General features: G+C 34.6%; 1 protein-coding gene across 5 annotated transcripts in view; it reads left to right on the forward strand.

The window, feature by feature from the left end:
* SYT14 (synaptotagmin 14) overlaps positions 1 to 24,077 on the forward strand; it is a 79,365-nt gene that overhangs the window by 3,685 nt on the left and 51,603 nt on the right. For 3 of the 5 annotated variants that reach the window (XM_009668947.2, XM_009668946.2, XM_068939737.1), the window contains exon 1: positions 21,147 to 22,379. In XM_009668947.2, the coding sequence (XP_009667242.1) occupies positions 21,431 to 22,379 (949 nt within the window). In that variant the 5' untranslated portion in view covers positions 21,147 to 21,430. Of the gene's footprint in view, positions 1 to 5,972; positions 6,021 to 20,034; positions 20,200 to 21,146; positions 22,380 to 24,077 lie in introns of those variants that run through there. The other 2 variants (XM_068939738.1, XM_068939736.1) reach the window with 1 other exon arrangement.

A 24,077-nucleotide genomic window follows, 5' to 3' on the forward strand; every position in this document is an offset into this window, starting at 1 on the left:
GTCTTCCATTTCTTTATGGTTCCTGCTGCGGTATGCTGAGGTCCTCCTCATGTGTCTAGGCCTTTGAATACCTTTCATTTCATTCCTGCATCTCCAGAATCTCTCTGAAGTGTCCTCAGCTGTCTGATGTTTTTGACAAGATTGTCCTCTCTTTCCTCATCTGCTAGCTGTTTGGTTGGGAGCAGACAATGAAGCTGTTTGTACTGTGCATGGATTTATTGGCTGGTTGCTTGCCCCTGTATTTGGTGAGAGCACTGATAGCTGCTGGCTTTCATGAAACTTAGAAGTCTCAAAAATATTAAATTCCTGCATGTTTCTGCCGCTTTTAGTTTGAACTAGCCAATGACTTCAAAAGCAGTGGACGGATGGGGCAGGAAACAGCCTGTTTAATTATATAACCCTCATTTCCTTGGGAAACAGACAAAAATTATTAAATGAAGCTACTTATTATTTATGGATATAAGAAGAAAAAAGAAGTTAAACACTGCTTCATTATAGGTTACATAAGAGCTCTCTCTAGTAGCAAACTTTGTAATCTAGAAAAGGAAATGAAAGTAAGAGCGATAACCTGGGTACTGTGCTTAGGTAGGAGTATCATGTGTCGCTTATAGGTTGAAGCTGGCCCATGGAATGGTTTTATCTTGCCTTCCAAGTTACCAGAGATATTCAGGTGTCGTTACAGTATGCACTGGAAGGATGTAAGACAATACAGAGATCCTCAGGTTAGCCCGGACCTGAATTGGCTATAGCGCTTCTGAACCCAAGCTGATGCAGCCTGGGCAGGTGTTGGGAGCAACAGTAGTATCACATAAAGTTCAAGTGTAAGAACCGGTATTCTGTACCTATGCCAACTTTAATAAGTTTAAGTGTGATAGGGATCAAATGTCAGGATATCAGTTTTGAGCAGGCACACAGAATTGGTTTAATACTCAGTGTCTTATCCTCATTCATTGTCTGTAGTGGGAACTGTTTAGGGAGTATTACCTAGTGTTAACCTTCTGTTGTTGTCATTGTAGGTATGACTCCCTGCATTATTTACTGATAATTAAACCTGTGCCATATACAAAATTACAAACTTTCTTGTTGGATTTGTGTCATCACTGTAATGTCATGGGCATATTGAAATGAAAAGTCATTAGATCTCCTTCTCATTTTGGGTAATATAGTGGTGTACGTTTTTTAAAATATCTAACCTCTAATGCTGTACAGGCTTCTTCTGACAAGCTCCCAGTGGTCTAAGGTGAGACTATCATACTTTTTATATAAATGGCTGATCTATTCAAAGTGGAATTCTTCCTGAACACAGGTTAAGTTTTGAATGCTTAGCACTTTTTGCGAATTGAACTTTTGGCATTCAAGATAGGCATATAGGAAAACAAAAACACAGTGGCTACCTGATAAAAATGTTGGCTTGTATTACTTGCCCATCAACATACAGGCAGTTATAACAAAGAGGGAAAGAGCCGTACGGTCTTTAGGAAAACTTTCAACTGCTTTAGCGGTGAGGTCAAATTTTCTTTTCACCTTAATCCCAGACTGGCTCACTATGGTTCCTCCAGCTTTTGCAGTAAATGATGCAAGCGACCCACAGATGATAGTCGTCTTCCTGAATGTTGTCTGTTCTTTGGTCCGAATGATGCAAAGGTCCTGCATTGTAGATCAAAGTAGATGTGTACATGGGGACTGAAGTAAGGATTTGTAGTCAGCCTTTAATCCTTCCACTTTCTAATTCTTAAGTATTTGAGTCTTGGAAGTGGGAGAAATTTTCTGCTTTCTACATAAATGTATCCCAGAGTGGGATAGAGAAAGCTTGCCAGGGTTTTCAAAGGTACTTGTTAGGCAGCAAATGAATGTTGAGACTGCAGACTAGTAGGTCAGCTTCTGCGGAGGAACAGGTCCTTCAATGTGAAAAGTGGTAGGTTTAGTATGATTGACACGCATTTTACAGGTATTTTTGTTTTGGAATGTAAAATAAGCATTTTTCCTAATAACTGGGCTATTTTGAAATAATGTTTGATAGTAATTTTCCTTTGTATCAAAGCTTACTATTTTATCTGAAATGCAAGAAATCCAGGTAGCACATTATTTCTATCAATGTATTTTTCTCGTAATTTCTTTGGTTTAACAAATTATTAAAATACATACTTTAAAAATAAATGATGTGCAAATCCATAGATCATTAATCATAGAAAACTAAATGCTTCTCAGCTCACTTTCTTTTCTGAAGCTCTGCTCTGGGCTGAAGATTGTGTGGCATTAACTAGCTAAACACTGTATGAATTAGCTGAACATCACACTAATTGTTAGGTTTTTTTTTTTTTATCCCTTTGTTAATATCATCTTTTGCTGTTGACACCTTTCTTTTTAATTTCCAAAGCATTTGCTATCAGTATACGTTGCTTGGTTGTGTATATTCTAACCTGTTTTCATTTGCAGTGAACTAACAGTTCTTGTTGTAGCTACTGGTTCTTTCTACTGTTCTTTTTTTTTTTTTTTTTAAAATGCTGGACAGGTTTTATTTCGGGTCAGATTTTAATACTTTTTACTCTCTGTTTCTGTTGCTAGTTATATTTTCTGTATCTCTTCATTTCCACGGCTAATACTAATATATATTTGTCTGAGACCAAGGTGAAGTCATTTCTAAATATCTCTTTTAAGTTTGAATTGTTATTTTGAGCTGGCAGAAGGTTGAAGATGAGCCTTGTGATTCTGGGTAGAAAGGAAGCTGAGATAATGTTATTTTCATGATGTGGAGAGAAGGTCCCTGGGAACATCTCTATTTAATGACATAGTCCCATAGTTCTATTTTTTATTTATTTGTTTATTTTCTTCTGTAACTCGGTGGAGGTAGTTCCATTTAGTTCAGTGGGAGTTTCGGGCGTGTTAATGCATGTTATACATTGAGTTAGGCTTTCTCGCTTGGACCCCGTTTTATGTTTCTGCATCATAACATCTCTATTTTATGCACTTGCTGTACTGCACTGTTGCTTTCTTCTCAGTGTACAATCCTGCATACAAGGGGCAGCTGGACAGCCTTACCTACGATTAGTAGATTGGCTCACTGCGATCCTGCGGAGTCACAGAGCAGGAGTGAAGGGGCTCTGCTGAAATGCAGGTTCCTCATCAGTGCTGTACTTGGACCCCAGCTACTTTTCTGTAATGCAACTAGTTGGGCCCTAATGTGACCTGACAAATGCTTTGTCAACACCCTGGTCAAAGGGATGGCATGCACCCTCATCACTTTTGTGGGTGACACCTGGTAGGGAAGCAGCTGATATGCTGGAGGGCAGGGCTGTTATAGAACTTTTCATCTTTTTGGTGCGACGAATTGTGATAGTCATCTTTGCGAATAGAGGCTTGATACAGAAATCTATTTTAAATTGAGAAAATTAAATTTAATCAGATGTTTCAGCTGCCTCTTGTTCTAGGTAAAATCTGTGGCTGTTGTATTTGTCCTATATATTTGAATGATTTAGATTTTAGGTACACTAGGTGGTCCTGCTTTCTTGAGAAAATTCAGATGTAGTGTTGAAAGTGTCATTTTTCGATGACTTTATCTTTTAAAGTTTCTCGTGTTATTTTCAGTATGCATAAGTCCATGTTCCCAATTTTCAGATTGTGTTCTTCAGCAATTTGGAAAAAAATATTACATAATTTTATGTGCAAAATCACTTAAAACTTTAAAGCATTATATAGGAGGTGATGTTTATAGTCAGGATAAAATAGAATCAATAACACTTTTAAATCTAAATTAGACTTCAATTTTAATTAAATATGAAAGCATGATGACCTACTACTATATTCAAATCAATTACATAAAATTAAAATAACTTTTTAAACCCTGTAAAATTTAAGAGGGTCATACCACTGAACCTGTGGGAGTTGTTGGCTAACCACATCAAAACCAGAGTTGTTAACTGCTAATTTAACGTTCTAGTAGTCTGAAGTCTTGCTGTCTGGCAAAAATGTTTTCACATTTGCGATTTAGTTCTTTCAGTGGGTCGTTCAGAGCTGAGAAACTTCTCAGGGGTTATAAAGATAGGAAAGCTTATCTTCCCCTGCTAATCTGTGAGTAAAAACAAGGTGTCAAAGATGTATTAGTTCTGCAATTTTGAGGAGCACTGGGGAAAAGAAAATCAGTCCAAGTCACTTGAGGGTAAAATTTCATTTGTTTGATAAATTGATTAATTAAAAAATATAAAAGATTTTTTTAATTTTATTTTCTAAAATATGTAGTTCACTTAATGTATTTTTATTTAATAGTTGAATGATTTACAATTTCCTTCTAAATGCAGTTTGAAAAAAAAAAGAGTAAAAAACTAATAATCTATTAAATAAAAAATATCACTTAGGATTTTCTGACCTAATAGAAAGCTAAAATTAAAATCCTGAATGAATTCATGTGAAACTGTATAAATCTATGTATTATATAGCCCGTGATAGTAAAAAGTAGTACCAGTCTTAATCTATAGGCTTTGTTTAGTTGGAAGATCGTCATGTCTTGGCATATAAATCATTGAGAAGAAAACTTCTTTTAGAAAACAAAAGGTACCGGTGCAAAAGATAACACTGACATTGGTAAATCAAGCTGAGATTTCTTGCTTGTTGATTTCGATGATGATTGCAATATACAGTTAAAATCAGTTGCTGCTCGCTATCCTTTTCACAATGATTTGTAGGTGAATTTTTATTTCTAACCTATCTAGCCCCTGCGCGATGACAGATTCTTTTATTTTCTCTTAGTAATTTTTCTTCTATCTTCACTTCTGAATTTAGTTTTATGGAGGGAGAGGGGCGAAAATCCAGGGAGAAGTACACCAGTCCCATGTTATTCCAGTCACATGTTAAATTTCTCGTTTGTACTCTCAAGATGATCATGACTTTGAAAAAAGATTGTAACTTTCTCCCAAAGTTTAATTTGTCTATGCCTTTTTGCTATAAAAACAAAATCTTCTTTCTTACTTGTTACTAGCTTTGCCTTCTAGAATATCTTCTGCAAGAAAATAATATTGATGAATTTGTAGAAGGTTCTGGGGTCATCAAGCTCATTGATATTTGGCTTCTCATTCAAAAGTATTTTTGAGGCTCATGTTTCAGATTTCTGAATACTGAAAAAGTACATTCTCCATTTAAAATGAGGATAGATTCCTTCTCGCTTGATAAATCAGATACCTAATTTTTAGTGTAGAAATACTTTATTCCATTTATTTGATCCTTTTTATCCTTTTTTCCTCTAATATATGCATTTCTTATGTTTATGTCCTTAGAAAGTAAATTTAATTACAAATGCATGTGTTTTCTTGCACTTTTAATAACAGCAACTGCTGATGTATCAGTTATGATTTCAAAATATTAATTGATATTATGGAATAATTATGATCCTTTATTATGGACTGAAAGGGAATAATAAGCACTAGTGTGTTTCTACATTTCTTGAATTGGAAAGGACTTTGTTATCTAATGTTTGTTTTAGCATGTTGTGAAGTGTTTGGAGTCCTGTATGATTAATGCATTTGGAGTAGACGTTTTGTAGACTCTTTGAACTAACTGTTTTAATATTTACATCAGGTTGCAGAGAACATTATTTGATAACCTAGGCAGTTTTCTTCAGTTCTATGTGCATATGTTGCTAAAAAGAAGTCTTGCTGTCAGTGGAAGAAGGCTTGGTGGGCATTAGGGTATTTTGAAGATACAGGCCGTGCCTTGGAAGTGCTTGGAATTTTAAGGTTTGACCTTGGGGAATATCATTCTAAACTGTGTTATTTTAAAAGAGAATGAAATCACTAATATTATAAATGTATACAATATGAAGTAATAATACAACCCAGCCCTTTCAACAATTCTTAGATACCATCACAAGAATCTCTTCAACAGTTTGTAACTGCCTTTTCTTTTATACTATTTCTAAGACTTCTTAAGAAACCAGATACATTTTATCTGTTAATATTTTCTAATAATTTATTTCCATATAGGTGGAGAACGAACTTGTGGTGTACATGAGCTAATCTGCATTAGAAAAGGTAAGCAATGGTTTATGAAAACTAACGTTTTAGCCTGGGAAGAGCGCGAGTGAGAAATCTGCTACCCCCTGTTAGTATCTTACATTTTCTAGATCATTATGTCAGACCTTTGTATTGCAGAATCTTTGGTGACATCATCAAAGAAAAGAAGAAAAAATCATGCAATAAACAGAAAATTTGAAATTCCAAAATAAAATTGAATTTTTCACAAGAGAAAATGTTTTTCCCAGTACTCACTGAATTACATGGAAATGCTGAATGTTCTCCAGCTGTGGCTGGATTCTTGTAGGAGGATTTGATTTTCGGTAGTGATTGAGAGTTGTGGTGATACCTTAAATAGTTGATGTAATGGACTGGCAATCTCAGGCTATTTTTTCAGCTCAGATCCTAACGACACAAGCTGCTTTGAAAACAGCTATATCAGTAATGAAACCAGTAATTGGTAAGAGCATAAAACAGAACTGTACTCAAGAGAGGGCTTTTATATGTTTAAATTTGAGTTACAATGACTGAAGTTGCAGTTTGATGGTACAGCATTGCTGTTGAAGCTCTGTGCATTTGATCTGAAAACTAATCTTTCAAAAGAAGAATTATTTCCTCAGAGTCAATAATTTCCTTGAATTGACTCGCCCTTGGCTCAGAAGAGTCATAGGGCTTTTAAAAGAAAAGGAGTGAGAAAGTAGCAGGAGAGGAGGGCTGCAAGATTCTCTCTTTTGGCCGAAGCTGTTCGATTGGTTAATCAGCATTGTCACACTGTATCATGCTTGGTAGGAAGAAATTTTGTGTGGCCTTTGAATAGAGCTTAGTTTCCAAACTGTTTACCTGTACTGCATTCACTTACAATTTTAGTAAATATAGTTTTTTTGGAAACACTTACTTATTATCTGCTGGCCTCAGAAATAAATCTATCAGTCAAGGTGAAAAATGGCTTTGCTGTCACAAGTTTTCTTTTACGAAACATTTTATTGAAAGAATAATTGAAGGAATTGTATGTCATTTGACAATATTAAATTAAAAAATTAAAATTAAAAAATTTTTTCCTCTCTTAAAAAAAAAAAAAACCTCTGAATAATTCCATTCTTGCTTTTTATAAATTCTTTCTCATTTAAGGAGTTTGCTTCTTCCTTTTTCTTTTCCCTCCACCCCTCTTTATGGCTCTCTCTGTCATTCCACTGACCATCAGTGCACACAGTGTTCTGTATTCTTGCCTTAATCATGATAATCCCTGTTTATTTCGGGGCACTGTACCAATTTTAAGAAAAACAATCTTTTTGTGTTCTTGGAGGCAATGCTTTTTGTTTGATTTTATTGTCATTGCTGGAAAATAAATTGAAAAGCGTGCATCTTTTTAAGGTTCTGTGTTATGTTTGGACATTTGTGGCTTGTGTGATATTATTTGTAATAATGGTTGCATTGAACCTGTGTTGTAGTTTTGATTATTATAAATTAACCTAGGGATAATCTTGGCAGTTATAAATTTGCCTAGAGTAGTAACTTACTACCATTTATATCTGTAGTATGTCGAGTTCTTTCTTTCCTGATGTGAGTTCTTGTGTATTCTAACCAGGGGTGCCCGCATACCCCGTCATGCCACTGGCAAGTTTCTCCTTGGAGAGTGTGGAGAGGGTCTGTTCCTGTGTGTCCCCTCTCCCTACTTGCCTGCCGTTGTTTTTGTTGTCACTTGTCCTATTGAGAAGTTTCCAGTTTCAAGGGAGAGAGTGTAACTGGCGTGTATACATGGGTTATACAACTTGAAGAACACATGATCCTGGAGATTAGTTTTTTTATGATTAGTAAACTAACCCGTTCCCATTTGTCATCTTCTTGCCTGCCCACTCATTTGTGTTGGAGGAAGTAAAAACCTTGGGGTCTCAGATGATGACACGTGAAAAGGGACCAGAAAGGTCTGCAAGGCTGTGTGTGACCACACCATATAGCTCAAAGTTATTTAAAGAAATCTTCTGCAGTAGCATAATATATATGAAGAACGGAGGAAGAGACAGCTACTCTATATTAATTAAATGTTAACATTTTTCTTTCCTCTAGCTGCATATATGAAGGCATAATTGTAAAAACAAAAAATGATGCTTATGAAGGAAGTGTTCGTTCCAAGAACATTCGGTTACTAAAATGAGAATCTCTGAAACTTCACTTTTCAACTTTTTTCTTTCTTGAAGTTTTGCGTTTCACTCAAATTAGGAAAAATCGTGAAGTTTTTTTTTCTTGTAAATGTTCATTATTTTCACTTTTTAGGTACTCAGGGCTGCAGTATTGGGGCTGTAAACAGTGCAGAAGAGTTTTCATTTATTTAAAAGCATCGATTTCACTGATGTTAACAATACTTCCACTGAAATGAATAAAATTCATTTGGGTTGTAGATTTATTTTTAGCTTTTTGAGATTCAAATATTCGCAAAATTAATGCGTTTTGAATATCTGAGATTATCTAAAGACTAGTATAAATGCAATAATCAATACTGTAGCAACACGGAGCTCGGATTTGCTAAGCAAAAGGTACTGCAACTGTCTTGTAGAGAGTGGGCTCCCATGTCACGTGGTGCTGTCATGGCTCCATAGTCGCCCAACCAATGTTGTGGTGGGTCCACTTCTAACCTGCAAAATGTAGTTTACGTTGCTCTTGTGGTGTTTTATCTATTCAGGTTCCTTTTAACAAATTCCTATATTTTTGTGAGTAATCTATCAGAAATTGATCAGAATTAAGAAGATTGATAGGCTTTTTTGGAAAATCCTGAAAACTGATTTATGTGCTCTTAAATGAGGCTTTTTCTAAAAGCGTAAATATAGAGGGTGTGTCCTGAAAAATCGACATATTTTGTTGCAGTTACGTGACACTTAATAACTGCAGAATATAAAACAAGTCATTTTCCAGCTAAAGAAAAGGTACATTACAGAAATATCAGTTATTGTTGAAGTGTGGTAATACAGCATGTAAATTTGTGACTTCTGTATGCGATACAGCTAGGTGGTTGAACTGTGTGTATATTGTGTTGTGTTTTGGAACGTGAAAAAAAAAAAGTGAGAGTTTTTGTACTTCTATTATAAATGTTTATGCTACTCAGTTAAAGGTATTTTTGCAAACTATGTTCCTAACACCCAAATGCACCCAAATGTTTTTGAGATAATCATGGGAATTATATAAGATGCTCCTTTGATTATTTGCTATGAAAAAATTTAGGGAACTTGAGGTCAGACTTCCAAAAAAATGTGTGGTTTTTGGCTCTGTTGCACACTATAGCAAGGCTATTAGTCTGACTTGCAGTTGGCTGTTGTTAAATGTGCTGATATTTTAATTAAGGCTGCTTTTCATGTTCTGTTTGTACATATGAGACAGACTCATGATGAGTGGTTACAATATTGAGCTGTAACTGAAAAAACTCCTATAATGTGTTTTCATTTTCATTGTACTGCATAGAAACAATATTAAAGCAAAAAATGTATAACAGCATTATTTTTAGGTCTCTTTCACCTTTTGTTCTTTGTTTATATTTTTTTGAAGTAATGTGAAGCAGTACTTTAAACTTGGCAAAGAATTTCATATTTAAACCACAGAAATGTAGTTTGAGTATCTGTCTAAGGTCTGAGTTGCAGAGATTTTTTAACACTATTTTTATAAGTCCCTTTTTTCTTTTATAAAGTGTTCTTTTCTTTCTATTGTTGTGGCAGCCTCAGCAAACAAAGGAAATAGTTCAGCACTGTCTTTATGGCTAATAATGGAACAGAATTTCTCTTTAATATGCAAAATAAAGAAGTTGCAAAGAGGCAGTTTCCTTGGATGACAGTGTAAAATGTCACTTTTAATAATAATTTTGAAAAGATAAGGTATTAATTTTTCTTTTGTCATAACCATATATTAGGTAGAACTATGTCCCTGTTAATGTTCAGGTCAACTAATGATATCCACTTCCATGTATTTTAGTGTGAAGTTGCCAACTGCATTTAATTCAAATAGGAAGAAAACAATACTTACTCATGAGTTTCATTTACAACTAGAAACGTTTTTATTCAGTCAACTGCATTTGATATTCAAGATATATATTTAAATTTTTTTTGATTCTTACACTAAAGGAGTGGCATTGAAAAAGAAACATGGAAGTTTTTCCTTTTAGAAATAACTTTTTTTCCTTTGGCAGAACTTTTTGGGCCAATAGTTATTGTTCAGGAGAAAGATGACAACATAGACAGTAGCCAATTTCTTTAATTTAGGTAACCTCACAAATATATGTTATTACTATTCATTTTAGAGTTCATGTATGGAGAGTACAGAGTTCACTGGGCTTTCTCTTATTACCAAGATGTGAAAAAAAACTCTCTAGTAAAAAAAAAAAAATACACAATTCAAGCTATGTTTATGATATACTCTGAAAGCAGTAATTAGTCTGTTCATAACTGCACACTACTTAATTTTATATAGACAAATATATATATTTTTCAGACTAGAAATACATAAAGTTCTATATCTTTTATTCTGTGACTACTAAATTTAAAAGGGATCTGGGTAATATGTGTAAGTATGCCTGGGTATTCAAAAATTGGAAGTAATAATGTTAGAATTATAACATTAGAGCAAGCACTGAATCTTACACTCTGTTGGAAAGCTAATCTGAATACTTTTGTACAACGGAAAGTTTTATATGAAACAGACACTTTTCTTTGAGATGATTGCCCATGCAGGAAGCAAAGTGTGTTTCTGCTTGTTTTTCCATCTTTGGAGTCTTCTGCCAAGCAGCACCTTCTGGGGTCACTTACTTCCAGCTATCTCAGTTCAGTTTCTTCTGTAGCAAGTTTTATGTGCCGGAACGTTGCTATATCCAAACTCTGACTTCTTGGCATTTTTTCGCTTAGGATTTTTATATAATCATTATTCCTGCACAATGCTTTGCTACATTTGCTAGTTAGTATTTGGATCCAGTATCTGGATCCTTGATTGTCTCACGCTTTGTTAGTTGTAGTGATTGATTGGATTGCCAAAAATGTGGTTTAAAAATCTTTTTTAAATCATTTAATCATCCCCTAGTCAAGTACTACTTTGTAGCAACTATAAACTTTTATACTACAGGCCTTTAGGCCTATGCGTGTCTTTAGCACTTTTGCATTGGGAAGATTATTTGAGAGTTTCGTTAAAAGTCTTCACGCTAATCATTGCTGTTCCTTTACCCTCCACTTGGAGAATGTAGTCTTGTAATATGTGTAATTGTGACAAATTATTGGGATTTGGAAGTAATCCAGATGATTCTGTGATGTATCGCTATTCCAGGCAGCAATCCAACCTTTCCTTCCCTGTTTCTTTTCAGAGGTTTCTGTTGTGAGATGCTGCTTTAAAAAAAGTTGAAATCTGTATTGGAGAGAAAAGACGTTCAAGAACTGGCAAATCAGTGGGTGGTGGGAAGGTCACGAGCATTTAGGAATTGAAAGAATTCTGTCAAAGGTTCAAATCTCCATGTCAGACTATGGCTTCTCTTATTCCTAAATTCTTTATTAAATCAGTGATGTTTTGGAGCCCAGTGACCTCTTCTTCCTATAATTAAATTAATCTCTGAAAGACAGTTTCAGCATGATATTTTGAAAAGAAAGAAATCCTGTAAATGACAACTTGCAGATGCAGTATGCTTAAGGAACAGAAGTTGCTACAAGTAACTTTGCAGTAATGCATACAGTCGGTTGACTTGCTGAACCAATACCTTTTTAACACAAACTCTAATTTATGAAGTATATTGAACTCTATTTCATATAAACATTTAGTCAAGTTATTCAGTTACCCATATTAAAATTAAATATATTTAATATTTTTATTAAAATATACTCTGGACTTTCTTGCTGTGCAAAGACCTGGAATTTAGATTTTAGAACATATTTTTTCTTATTAGCTGTTATAATTAGATGGTAAGAAAATGAGGAGAGAAAAAGTCCTGATTTATTTCTGTAGCACTGCAGATTATCCTTTAGCCAATGTGAAGTGAAATAAACCAAATTGGGAGCAACGGTAGCTTTTTTCCCTTTGACTGTCCCCTGGAATAGAAGTGACATTGAAATTATGCTGGTGTAGCTGTACTGATGTAGTCATTCTAGTAAATTTTTTCATGTTAGCAAGCACATTATTTTTGTCATTTTTTTCAAATACATGATTTTTTTATAAATTATCCTTTCAGTGCTATCACATGTCACTTCAGATCATAAAGTAAGGTTTTCTATTTTCCCCTACATTATTTTGAAAGTGATATAAATAAAATTTTTAAAGGGCATTGTTTTCCAAAATAGCAAGTTAAATAAGGACTTTCATCCTGATATGATTCTGTCAGTCTTTCAAAACTGCTGAAAGGTTCATGTTGATAAAATTTTTTACAATAATGGTCTTGTTTAGGAAAGGCTCTTTTCAGTACTGCATTGAAATTAAATTGCCATTTCACGTTTATGTTCACTTAAAATTGTATGTCACTCTATCACTGGATAGAGATATTTTCAATGTTGAAATACAGGTAGCTTGTGTTGCATGTGCTTGCAATTTTTGCCCCTAAGAGTGTATAAACTTGCTGGATAACAAAATGCAAGATGCGGGAGAGGAACACATGGGAAGGAACATCATCAAGACTAGCAGTGTAAAATATGCATTTAACGTAATAAGTTGACAGGTGTGGCCATTAGTAGCTGGATGAATTAAGAAGGCTGTATTGCAGAAGAAAGGAGAAATACAAGTTTGAACTGAAAGGGTCAACATCTTTATGCAGAAAAGTTTCGGTCTTAATTTATTACCTGAGTGTAACTAAAGAAAAATATGTAAATAAAAACATTATTTTACAAGTGAGATTTGTGTGTTTTGTTTCACATTGAGCTAAAAATATTTCTCCTGATGTTTGCCTTGACAAAACAAAGATGAATTTGGTAAATTCGTAGAAGGGGATTACACAGTCCCAACTTTATATAAATAGGCACAGAAGAATAAACAGTGGAATAGAAAGCATAGGAAATACGTTTGGATTTTTTGTCTTTTGACAAGTTTAATAAAATAGAGGGAATTCTCAGTTCACTTTCTTTCGTTGATTTTAATGGCAACGTCAACTAATCCATATTGACAGTAAAGTTGCTTCTTTTTTTAAATGGGAGAGTAAGTGACAACTGACTGCTATTAAAATAGTTTAGCTTGCTTGTAAACCTGCAGGTAGTCAAGAATCTCATTTTTAAAGTCTTTTAACACAACGCTGTGTAAAAGATTACCACCTTTAGTTACAGCATTTAATCTGGATAAACTCAATTCTGTTCTAGTTATTGTGGTTGCTACAGCTGCTGCGCCAAACAAGAAAATGGTGGCAATTCTGAATTATTGTGGAGCTTTGTGTGTTGAGTTTACCTTTTCAAACAAAAGTTGTTTAGAAAGAGGACAAAATCTTAGCTAATCTTCAGGCTTAGTTACCTAGTAGAAAGGACACCATAGTATGTAATCAGTCATAAAAGAAAAAACGTTAACATTCAAACTGACACACATGAAAATGCAGTTCTTATTCTTGTTGATTACCTGGTCTCACTGAAGTATTTCACTTCAAAGCTGACTGACGCAAAGGTTTTGTGTTTGTTTGGTTTCTTTTCTTTGTGACATGAGTTCTTTGTAAGAAAGAAACGTGCTCTTTGGTGATAAATAATTTAAGCGTGGAGAAAAGGCAATCCAGGTATGAGTCCTATTTTGTAGTTCAGTAATCTGCTCAGTTTTCCTGAGATATGGGTGGGTGGGTTTGTTTGTTTTCAGATCTGAAAGTTGGTATGAAATGACAAGCAGCAGTGAATAGTGTTAGAATTAAAATCTTTTTGAGCTGGACTATACAGCTTATTTTCATGTAATGTCGAGTTTCAATGGTATAAAAAACAATGCAATGAGTGGCTCTTCTGTAGTATGAAGTACAAAACAGCAGTTTAACTAAAAGAATTTTAAAAGGCTAAAAAAAAATCTTAGATCAAGTTGTAAAAAAACAAACAAAAAAAACAAAGCAGGATGTGAATGAAAAATTAAGCATTTGTTTTTCATTTCAAACATTTTTGGGCTAGGGTCTTAGAGATAATGGAGGTTCTTTGGATCATGCCTGTAATTTAATTTGTGCACAGAAGAGATAGGGTTGCATTTATAAATGAATAATTAAAACATCACTGAGATAACTATATGGCTTTGTACACCATTAGCTTAGTGAACAGTGCGATGTGGAACGTAAATGCTACAAAAATAATAGTACAATTTAGTTATTTAATAGAGGTGTGTATATAGATATATATTAAAAACAAAGTGTTTAAATATGTCTCAAGATTTGTTTTTTAGTTTGATACTTATTTAGTGGGGCCTTCTAAAGAATTTTCTATTTTCTAAAGAATTTGAAATATCTTTTGGAAAAAAAGATTGTTTAATAACAAGAAAATTAAGTTTGAGAAGGAGACATTAATTTTATATTCAGGACCAAGAGACGGTAAGTTTCTGTATTCTAATGGTTCTAATTCTAGCGATAACAATAAAAGTACATTAATTGTGATGTTACTGTAAAACTCTTGTATTGTGAGTATGGTTTTCCATGATGTTTGCACAGACCTCAATTAGTCTTAACTTTGTGGTAAAACTTCTAAAAAATATTTCCAGAACTCTTATATTGCTTATTGTAAATTGCAAACATTCATTGTTGTTTATCATTAGAACTGAGGGTAATTATGAAATTTATGAAAGTAGGACACTTGAAGTTGATATTGGACTATTCAAAAGTACTGCCTTTCTACTGGTTTCTGATAAAAGAGATTGTAAAACAAACCACTGTGAATGTGTAAGTGTTTTTAAAATGCTTTCCGTGGTATGATTAGCTCCCAAGTAAGTCAGAATTTAAGATGACATATGTTTTGAATGAAAATAATTCTGATGCTGAATGTGTCGTCAATGCATTTTATATGCAAAATGTGCTGTCCTTTTATTCTATCTACAAAGTACAACTCACTGGCACTTCAGCTGTGAGAAGCTATTTGAAGGATTACTGTGATAAACGAAAGCTTCGTTTATAGACAGGAATCTGTACGCATTTGCATGTGGAAAATTGAAGTACAATTTTATTTGTTTTTCTGCCTTTATAATGATATTAAATTAAAGGATTTTCAACTTGGTAATATACTTATCTGTGAAGAAGCATTTTAAAATTCTTTACACGGATGCAAATTGGTATGAAAACATAATTTTCAAGTGCTATGTTCACATTGAATGCCATGAATAATTAATTAGTCTTGCTGCAGCTAAAGTTTCATCCTTTTTATAAGGTATCAGCCAATGTTCTTTTCACTCCAGAAAAATGTCATCAGATACTGTGTTTCCACAGGGAACTATACAGTTTGCATACAGTACTTTTCAAATTAATTAGTATCCAGGAAGAAAAAATTAAAATCATAGTGTTCTTGAGCTACTTTAGATTGTGGGTAACTTCCATACAGCACATACTGTAATAGATCAGAAAAGCTTTGATTGCTGAGCAATGTAAGTATGTGTAGAAAAATTTAAACTCGCCTTTTAAAAAGATTAGTACGCAAAGTACTTGAAAGCATGATTTCATCTAAGATGTGCAGTTAATCTGTTTAATTTTAAAAACATTCACAGTCCTTTGCTGGGAATCATAGGATCATAGAATAATTGCACTGCAGTTCAGTCTCCTGCTCAAAGCAGAGTCAGCATTGGATTTGAGCAAAGTTGCTTAGGACAACCTGCTCCAGTAATTAAGCAATTATCCTCATAGTGAGAATTTCTTTCCTTACACAAGTCAGAAACACACAGGTCTGAGTTGCTTCTTGTTCCCCTGCCTTGCAAATCAGTAAAACACATGCTTCCATCTTGATAAACTCCTCTTAGGCACAGGGAGGCTGTGTTAGGTCCCCCTGAAGCTGCCTCTTCTCCCAGCTGAGCAAATCCCCTTTCCTCAGCTTCCGCTCACAGGACAAGTGCTCCAGGCCCCTGTGACCTTTCATCAGTAGTCGGGAAGATGAGAACCTTGCTCTGCCGAAGAGACGGAGCTAGTCTTGGTCAGCAAGAAAGCAGTTTCTTTCTGCTGCTTGCCTGCATGTCTTATTCATGTATTCAGATGCTGAAAGGCACAAGAAAGGCTAACCTTTCAAGTGTACATCACAAGTGTACGTCGCAGGGCTAAGGCAGGTCAGCCTGAAATGCAGGAAGGGTGTGAGTCCTGCTGTGAGTTGCAGGACGATCAATCATGGTTTTGAAAAACTGTTTGGTGTGATAAGACTGCTGAAATACTGAAATGTTTTTTACATGAGGCATATTTTTTAAATCCCTCTAGAAGATGCAATTTGTGAAAGATTCAGTAGTCTGCTTGCTGAACTTATTTGTCATTTTGTGGTCATATTAAACAAGTACTTTGAGTATCACATTTTGCGACTCTAAGCGTGTATGATGGGTGGTCTGACTCTGGACATCCCTGCATTTCTCTACTGACTATAGAGCATTTATGATATTACATCTTAATTAGTTACCCAAAGTAGTCAGACATAAGACTGCAGAAACCTTTCTTGGGTTCTGTGTTAATATTAAGTTGAGTTTAACATGTAAGCTTTAATAGACCTAGGCCTACAAGTGTCATAGGTTATCATTCTCTTGCTTAGAGGTTAGTTGTTTTAGGCTCCTGAACTGTGCTTTAAGTGATTTTGAAGTGGCAAGTGCATTTTTTTTGCTCTCCTATAAATCAATATTGCTCATCTCTTTGGGGCTTTTTTTTTTTTTTTTTTTTAAATCTTGCCCTATGGAGAGTTTGAAGAGGATGTTTTAAATGGTTACCAGGAATGGAATGGGTTACATTTCTGTTGTATTTCTTTGTACAAAGATAATCTTATTCCTGAATAAATAACTGCCCTTTTGAAGATCAGAACTTTTAAGAATCTGGTAAAAATGTTTATGGCTTAATATGGGCATTCTTTTAGGCATGTACTACCAGACTGAAATATACAAAAGGTTATTAAAAATATAAACGTTATTAAAAATATAATTAAAATTGCAAAAGTGAGCATTTAGGAGTAAGAAAATGCCAGAGCTGCTTACTTAAGTAGCCATAATTTGGCATTCTGTAATGGGATCTTCAAATTATGTGGTGACCTACCATATTTTAAAGTCAACCTTTCCTCTTTTGAAACAGCATAGAATAAATGAGCAGTGATTCCATATTTCGTATTTTTCCCCTATTTTTATGCAGTGTCTGATTCTTGTCCCTACTTTGAAAACAGTATTAAATCATTCTCTGGTGTTACCAAATTTTGTCTTCAGATTTTTTGTTAACAGTGCTAAAGTTTTAGATGCTGGACACGTACAAAATGGTGTCATTTTTTATAAATACAACGTGTGTGGTATTTGGTAAATTCCCTGAGAAACGATGTGATTATAGCTTCCTTATTTTCCAGGTGCAAACCCCAAAAGCTCTACTAATTTTGAATACGTAAATACCTGATTTGGGAAGGCTAGGATCTTGTTATTCGGAACTGTTAATGTATGTTCAGACATACTATTAGTTGAAGAATACTTGATTTTTGGATGTAGTTATAAATAGTCAGTAAGAATAGTGGCCAAAATCTGACATCAAAACTAAAGCATGTGGCTAGTGGACAGTTAGGAAAAATGGGATCTTAGTAGTTTAGACTTAATACTATAAGAAAGTTGTAGAGGGAACAACATAACTCATTTTTCTAGAACTCTGAACTGCTTTTATCTGTTTAAAAAAAAAAACCCAACTTGTTCTTCCTCCTTTTTTCTCTCTCTACTTATTATGCACTTTCCAACTCTACAATGAGAGGTTGGGATTTTATAGCCAATGGCATCATTCATTATTTCCATTGTAGGTCCATCCTCTCTTGCATGAGGCAAAGATGGTATGGAAGAATTTGTGAGTTGTGTAATTAAAGATAATCAGTGGTGGGAATACAAAATGATACAAACTTTTTCATTCATGGTGCTGTTTCTTTCAGTCTCTAGCTCCTTGTGGCCCAGTTTCTGTATCTGTCCAGTCTTAATCTCTGTCGTCATTTTCTAACTTTGTTTCACATCCTGATTTTTCCTGTGCACTCCATCCCAGTGTTGCACCTTGCTCATTACGTATCTGTTTCCTCGCTGGAACTCATTAACTTATTTCTAATCTCCATGTTTCGCTTTACTCTCACTTCTGTTGGTCCTTGTATCCTGGTGAACCAGTCCTTTCTTCTGCCCTTGCTGCTGCCTCTGCGTTTGGTAGATGTTAGAACTGGGAAGTTATTGAAGAATGAAGTCTTTCTGCTCTTACCTTGGTCTCATTTGGGTCAGGCTAAGTACTGAAAAGCAAATTGGGCGTTGTTCCGATAGCCCTAAATTGCATTGTTGTAATTTATTCATATGCAGTCTTGGAAGGGGAAGGAGCATGCGTACTGCCAGCAGAACCTTAGGAGATTTTTTCTCTTTTAAACTTTGAGATCAGTAATGAATATACACAAACAGGCTTTTTTTCATAACTCACAGATTTCCTGTATTTAGGAAGATTTCATGAAAATGCTAAATGGATGCCTCACTGAAAAACTTCCTCCATATAATGCTGTTTTTCTTTTTTTCTCACCTCATTCTTATTCACACTTGACTATTTTGTAGTTAACAAAAAACCGCTTCAGCATGAGGTTGAGAGTTGACATAAGATTCAGCTGTAACAAATGATTTCAGTAACATTATAAGCGACTCTAGGTAGACTTGAAAGGGAATCTTAAGTAATCTTAGTGGGATGTTCAACATCTTTCATGGTAAACATATTTCTCTTTCTATTTGCTCATGATAATGAGAAGATGAAAAAATTTACCATCTCTTCCTCTATGGTTGGTGATAGAATTCCACTTTTTTCGCCTTGTTTCTCTGCTTGGCATAGCAGGATCCAGAATCCTGTAGGACTAATCTAGGGAGCTCTGTAAGTGTATGGGTCTTGGTGTTTCAGTAATGCTGTCTGAAATTTGAAAAAGACACACCTCCTAACTACTCTGGCTGCTTTTATAACTTAGTCAGCATTTCTTCCATTTCTGGACCTTCTTTCTTGCCACCCTTCTGTATCCCTTTGTCTGTCCAGTCTGTTTTCAAGTAAACAACGTGCCTCCATTTACTTTTTCCCTATTGGTCTCATTTGCTACATTCATTCCCAAATTTTCTATTTCTGAAAGCATTTCCTAGATAACCTTGGTCTTATATAGCATTAATGATATGGTGACCTAGGTACTGGTGACCTTGCAAGATTCTACCTGGCCAAAAGATGCCTAAAACTCCCCTTCAGTTATCTGGTTGATAGCAATTACATGCTGTTTATTCTGCACGCTTTCAAAGACCTGTCAGTCTGCTTCAGCCTTGGTTCGTCTACCTGGTTTAAATTAAGCATGCTTTATTCCACTTGGCTCTTTCTTGTTTTATACACAAGCTATCCACTTACCAGGATAAGGATCATATTGCTAGATGCTTTTTCTCACTCATTTGTGTTTTTGTTTTTGTTTTCTCCTCACACAGCATCCTACTTGTCAGGGAGCAGGAAGAACTAGCCTGTCCTCAGCTGCTCTATTTCTAAGTTGGCCCTGAGCCCAGGGAGCCAAACCTCCTGAAAGGGGGATGCTATCAGGGCCCCTACATTCTCTCCCTTAGATTTTTCATCAGAAATTGTCAGCCTTGACGCGTTCTGACAATCTCCTGGTTTCCTGCAGAGACCCTGTCTTTTTATGGCATCCAGTACTCCAGCAGGACCTTTTGCTCACAACATTAGTCTTCCTTAGTTTTAGACCAGGTATTTTATTTTCTTTGAAAAGATGGTTGTAGGAGGAGAAGCTGATGAAATTTAACAATATTAAACATTTATTCAAAAGCAAATGATAGTTTTTCGGCTATATCTTACATATATATTTGGAACTTCAGTAGTATTTATTAATGACCAGTTCTGATAAAATATTGTAACTTTGTACAAGATGAATTTTTTTTACCTGTTTCTTTCTGTTTCTTTCAGTGTCTCCTGAAGCAATTGGATTCCTGTCTGCTGTTGGTGTGTTCATTATCCTCATGTTGCTCCTTTTTCTATATATTAATAAGAAGATGTGTTTTGAAAATGTTGGTGGTTTCCCAGATCTTGATTCAGGATACACTACAAGAAAGAATTCACAAGATAAACTTTGTAAGTGTCTGAAATAGTTTACTAAACTTAAAGTTATAACACTTGTCATGCATTTTTTACAAGGAAACACAGAAATACACAAATAATCACATGACTCAAGTGATGAAAAGAGGTACATTATTGACTTTTCCTGTGATTGTGCGCTATGCTGAAGGGAAGAAACCTTTAGAGCCACAAGCCACAGAAATTCAACAGCTATATAACCAAAGAGTTGGCATTTACTTATGTACTTCTCTTGCAATAGGAGGATCCTCTAGAATGTGTTTTAAACGTTCCATAATTGTCTATAAGGAAATTTTCTCAAGTAAACTGTATTGACCTTATGGAGGTGTTGCATTTACTCACCTGGAAAATAGTTTTAAAGAATTCAAACAATGGAAATTAAATAGATCTCTTCTCCGGCTAATGAGTTATTTCTAGACTTTTTATTTTCAAAAGAACAAGGTCTTTAAGGGTAATATATTGAACTAAGGAGAATTAGACCTTACGAAAGGAAGAGCTTGAGGGCTGGTAAAATAAATTCTTCTGTGTGTTTGGGCTGCAAGGACTGAATGGGCTTTGTTGGCTCACATGAGAGGAAGAGACAGGCACCAGAGAACGGGATAGGAAATCTTAGCGGTGTTCTTCCCTTCTGCCTCTTTAAAAGGCGAAGCTAAATTTTTAATTTTTTTTGTGATAGAAGAACTTTTTTTTCCTGGAAATTAAGTTTTTCTTTTTTTGTTACAGAGCAGGTCTTCCTATTCTAAAATATCTTCTATTATGTAAAAGACAACAAATATTTAGGGGTTAAGAAGTCTCCCTGATGTGTGCTGTTGTGCAGCTATTATATTAAAAGTTATTTTAGTGTGAATTTAATAAAAAGACTAAATTGTCTTAAAACTTCTTCTTTGCAGGTTAGAATAAAAATGCATATTTACTTCTTGCACAGTTGTATTATTTTTGAAAATAATCAATTTTATTATGGTTAGTTGATGCTGCAATTGATGGAAGACTGTCACTTTGCTACTTGATTTTTGGCTTCATTTGAAGATACTTATGTTGCTCTCATTATTATTGTCAATGCATATTGAATGGAAAGAACAAAGCTGCAACTTCACCTGCTAAATATGTTAAGTTTGAGGTAACAAAAGCAAATAGCTGTGAAATTGAACTTGGAGAAATGGAGATGATCTGTTTGTGAAACAGAAGACCTTTCTATAGAAAAGTTGTTGTTGATCAATACATTGGACAAATGGCGTTTTTCAGGAACTTGCACCAAAATCTGAGCCTTCCATCTGTGTCTTCTCTGGTTGATACGCTTAGCAATGCTGTAGATGATCTGACCAATGCTGTTGGAGAAGTCAGCTACACTGTAGCTGATTCAGTAACAGAACAAGTAACAAGCATGATAAATGGCCTTCGCGCAGAGGATGAAAGCTCCAAAGTACAGAATGGTAAACCTATGGATGGTAGAGAGGAAACACTATTATTAACTCATTCCAAGGAAATTAATATGAAGGAAGAAAGTAGTACTGCAGAACATAAAGAGACTCATTATCCTAATTCATTAGATCTTGTAAAAAAAGATCTAAATCAAGCCCATGTCATATGCAAAAACCAGTGCCCATTAAAAGGCAGAGATGGTAACAATCATTTTAATGATGCAGAAGTGCCTCAGGATTTGAAAAATGTAGGAAGAACTGTTAAAAGGGAAGCAGTAGGAGGAAATCAGTATTTAGTAAATAAGTTCTCAAAGGATAGTAACCTGAAAAGTAATAAATTTACAGTGGATGGTTCTATCAAGGGACAAAATAATTGCCTACATGCAATATCAGGTAATTCTAAGAATCACTTGCAAGGAAAAATCAAACCACAATCATCTGGAATTGATTTTAAGGATTCCGAAGAAGTGCATAGGATGAATGTTTCCCAAGATTTAGAAACAAAAGTGAATGAAGTACAAAAGCAAAAATTATCAGATTCCAGCTTGAAAAAGACAGACGACGATCCTTCCTTAACAGAAAGGAAATCTGAAGCAAAAGAAAGGAACTCTGAAGCTTTTTTTGACAGAAAAGGAAAACCTATAACAAAGGAGGAAGATAATACATCAGCTACACTTACAAAAGCAGGTAAAAAGAAAAATCCTAAGAAAGCAGAGAAAAGTTCAAGAGAGCTAAGTAATAAGAGGACAACAGAAAAAGGTGAGGAGTCCTTGAGCAAGCTTCGTTCTTCAACCTTTTCTGAAACTTATGGCACTTTCTACTTATTTCACCTAATTTTCAAATTTCACTTCAGTAATACCATTTTCTGTGGATGGAAGTAATTTTGTTTTCTAGGTACTTCATTCTCTAATTATGATGTTATTTCTTTGAAGTTAATTACTTTAAAAAAAATTTAGTTAATGGAACTGATTACTAGATGTCTTTCGTATATTCTAACTTTCTTCCATATAACATTTTTCTCACCTTTTCTGAAGTGCTTTGTGTGATTTCTGTTGAAAACTGGGAATTAATTAATACTAGGAATTAATGCTTGTTGTTTGAAAATGGCTTTCTTTTTGTGTGCTTTAAAACTGTTTCAAAGGTTGTACGAATCTTACGATCTTTCAAGTTTGCATGAAGTGTGATGAGATAAAGAAAAAAGTGCACTTCTGTTACATTTGCATTATAGTAGATCTTCAGAATGTATTTCTGGGATACGTAACATAATAATTTTAAGATAGAGAAGTCACTGACAAGTGGCAATTAAGTAATTTTAAGTATAAAGAGAACTGAACAAGACTTTTTTTTTAAAGTTGTAGTCTTACAGAGAAAACCTATGTATTGTTGGTGTGGATGCTGTGTGCGCTGCCTTCAACATCCAGTCTTTTAACAATATAACAATGGAGTTTGCAATGATAGTTTGTGAGAAAGAAGTAAAACCTGGTATTTTTACATGGTTATTTTGCAGGATATGCAGTGACTTTTTAGAAAGTAACACATACTTTCCTTGGAGTTGCTATTTCTGTAGAGAAATGAATAACCTGATAATAGAACAACAAATTTTTCCCTGTGTGTGAGTTATTTCCTCATATGGGGCAACATTTGGAGAGTATATTCTCTATCAAAATGTCATTGTAGATACTATAATAAGCAAATCAATAGGTTTTAATAGGTTAATAATGATATATGAACTCCTTTTTGGCAAATAAAAGAAAGTCCTTTAACAGGAACATGAATTCTCCTAGGCAAGTTTCTGAATAAAATAAAAACTTCAAAAGAGAAGTGGCAAGAAGAGGCATAAAAAAAGCACAACCTTTTTGGATTTAGTTGAGGGTTGTTTTAAAATGTTACAGGAAGCTGTTTTTCTCCAAGAAACTGAAATAGATTTGTATTATTTATTTTTAAAAAATGTTTCCTTTGCTATCTAATTTCCATCCTAATTAAATTCTAAAGTCCTCTGAAGAGGACTTGTCCTGTTTCATGACTTGAAATAATATACATTCTGTCTTGTTCTTTTATGCTAGGAGTTGGAGAATAAATATGTGGTATCACTGGGAACTTCTGGATGCTTACAAACTTGAATGTATTATTAGAGGCATAACTTCCAAAACTTGTTTCAGAAATCTTCTAGTGTTTCTACCAGGTTCTATACTGTCCCATTTTTGATACTTTATGCAGATTGATTAAAGAACCCAATTTCATATTTACACACTCATTTTTTTAATAGAGATAAACGTCAGCTTAAGATATGTGTAATTATTGTTGCTGTTAGGCATTATATTTCAGTTTGGCACGCCCCGCTTCATTTATAGCTCTGGAGACGTTCTGTCGTTGTTTCCCAGCAGGTTTTAGACTACTGAGGATCATAAAAGACACAAACTTCTACTCCATGTAGCAGAAAAGGAGGCTTCTTTTTCC

The sequence above is a fragment of the Struthio camelus genome, chromosome 3 (genome assembly GCF_040807025.1).
Source record: "Struthio camelus isolate bStrCam1 chromosome 3, bStrCam1.hap1, whole genome shotgun sequence".
NCBI classification, from domain to species: domain Eukaryota; kingdom Metazoa; phylum Chordata; class Aves; order Struthioniformes; family Struthionidae; genus Struthio; species Struthio camelus.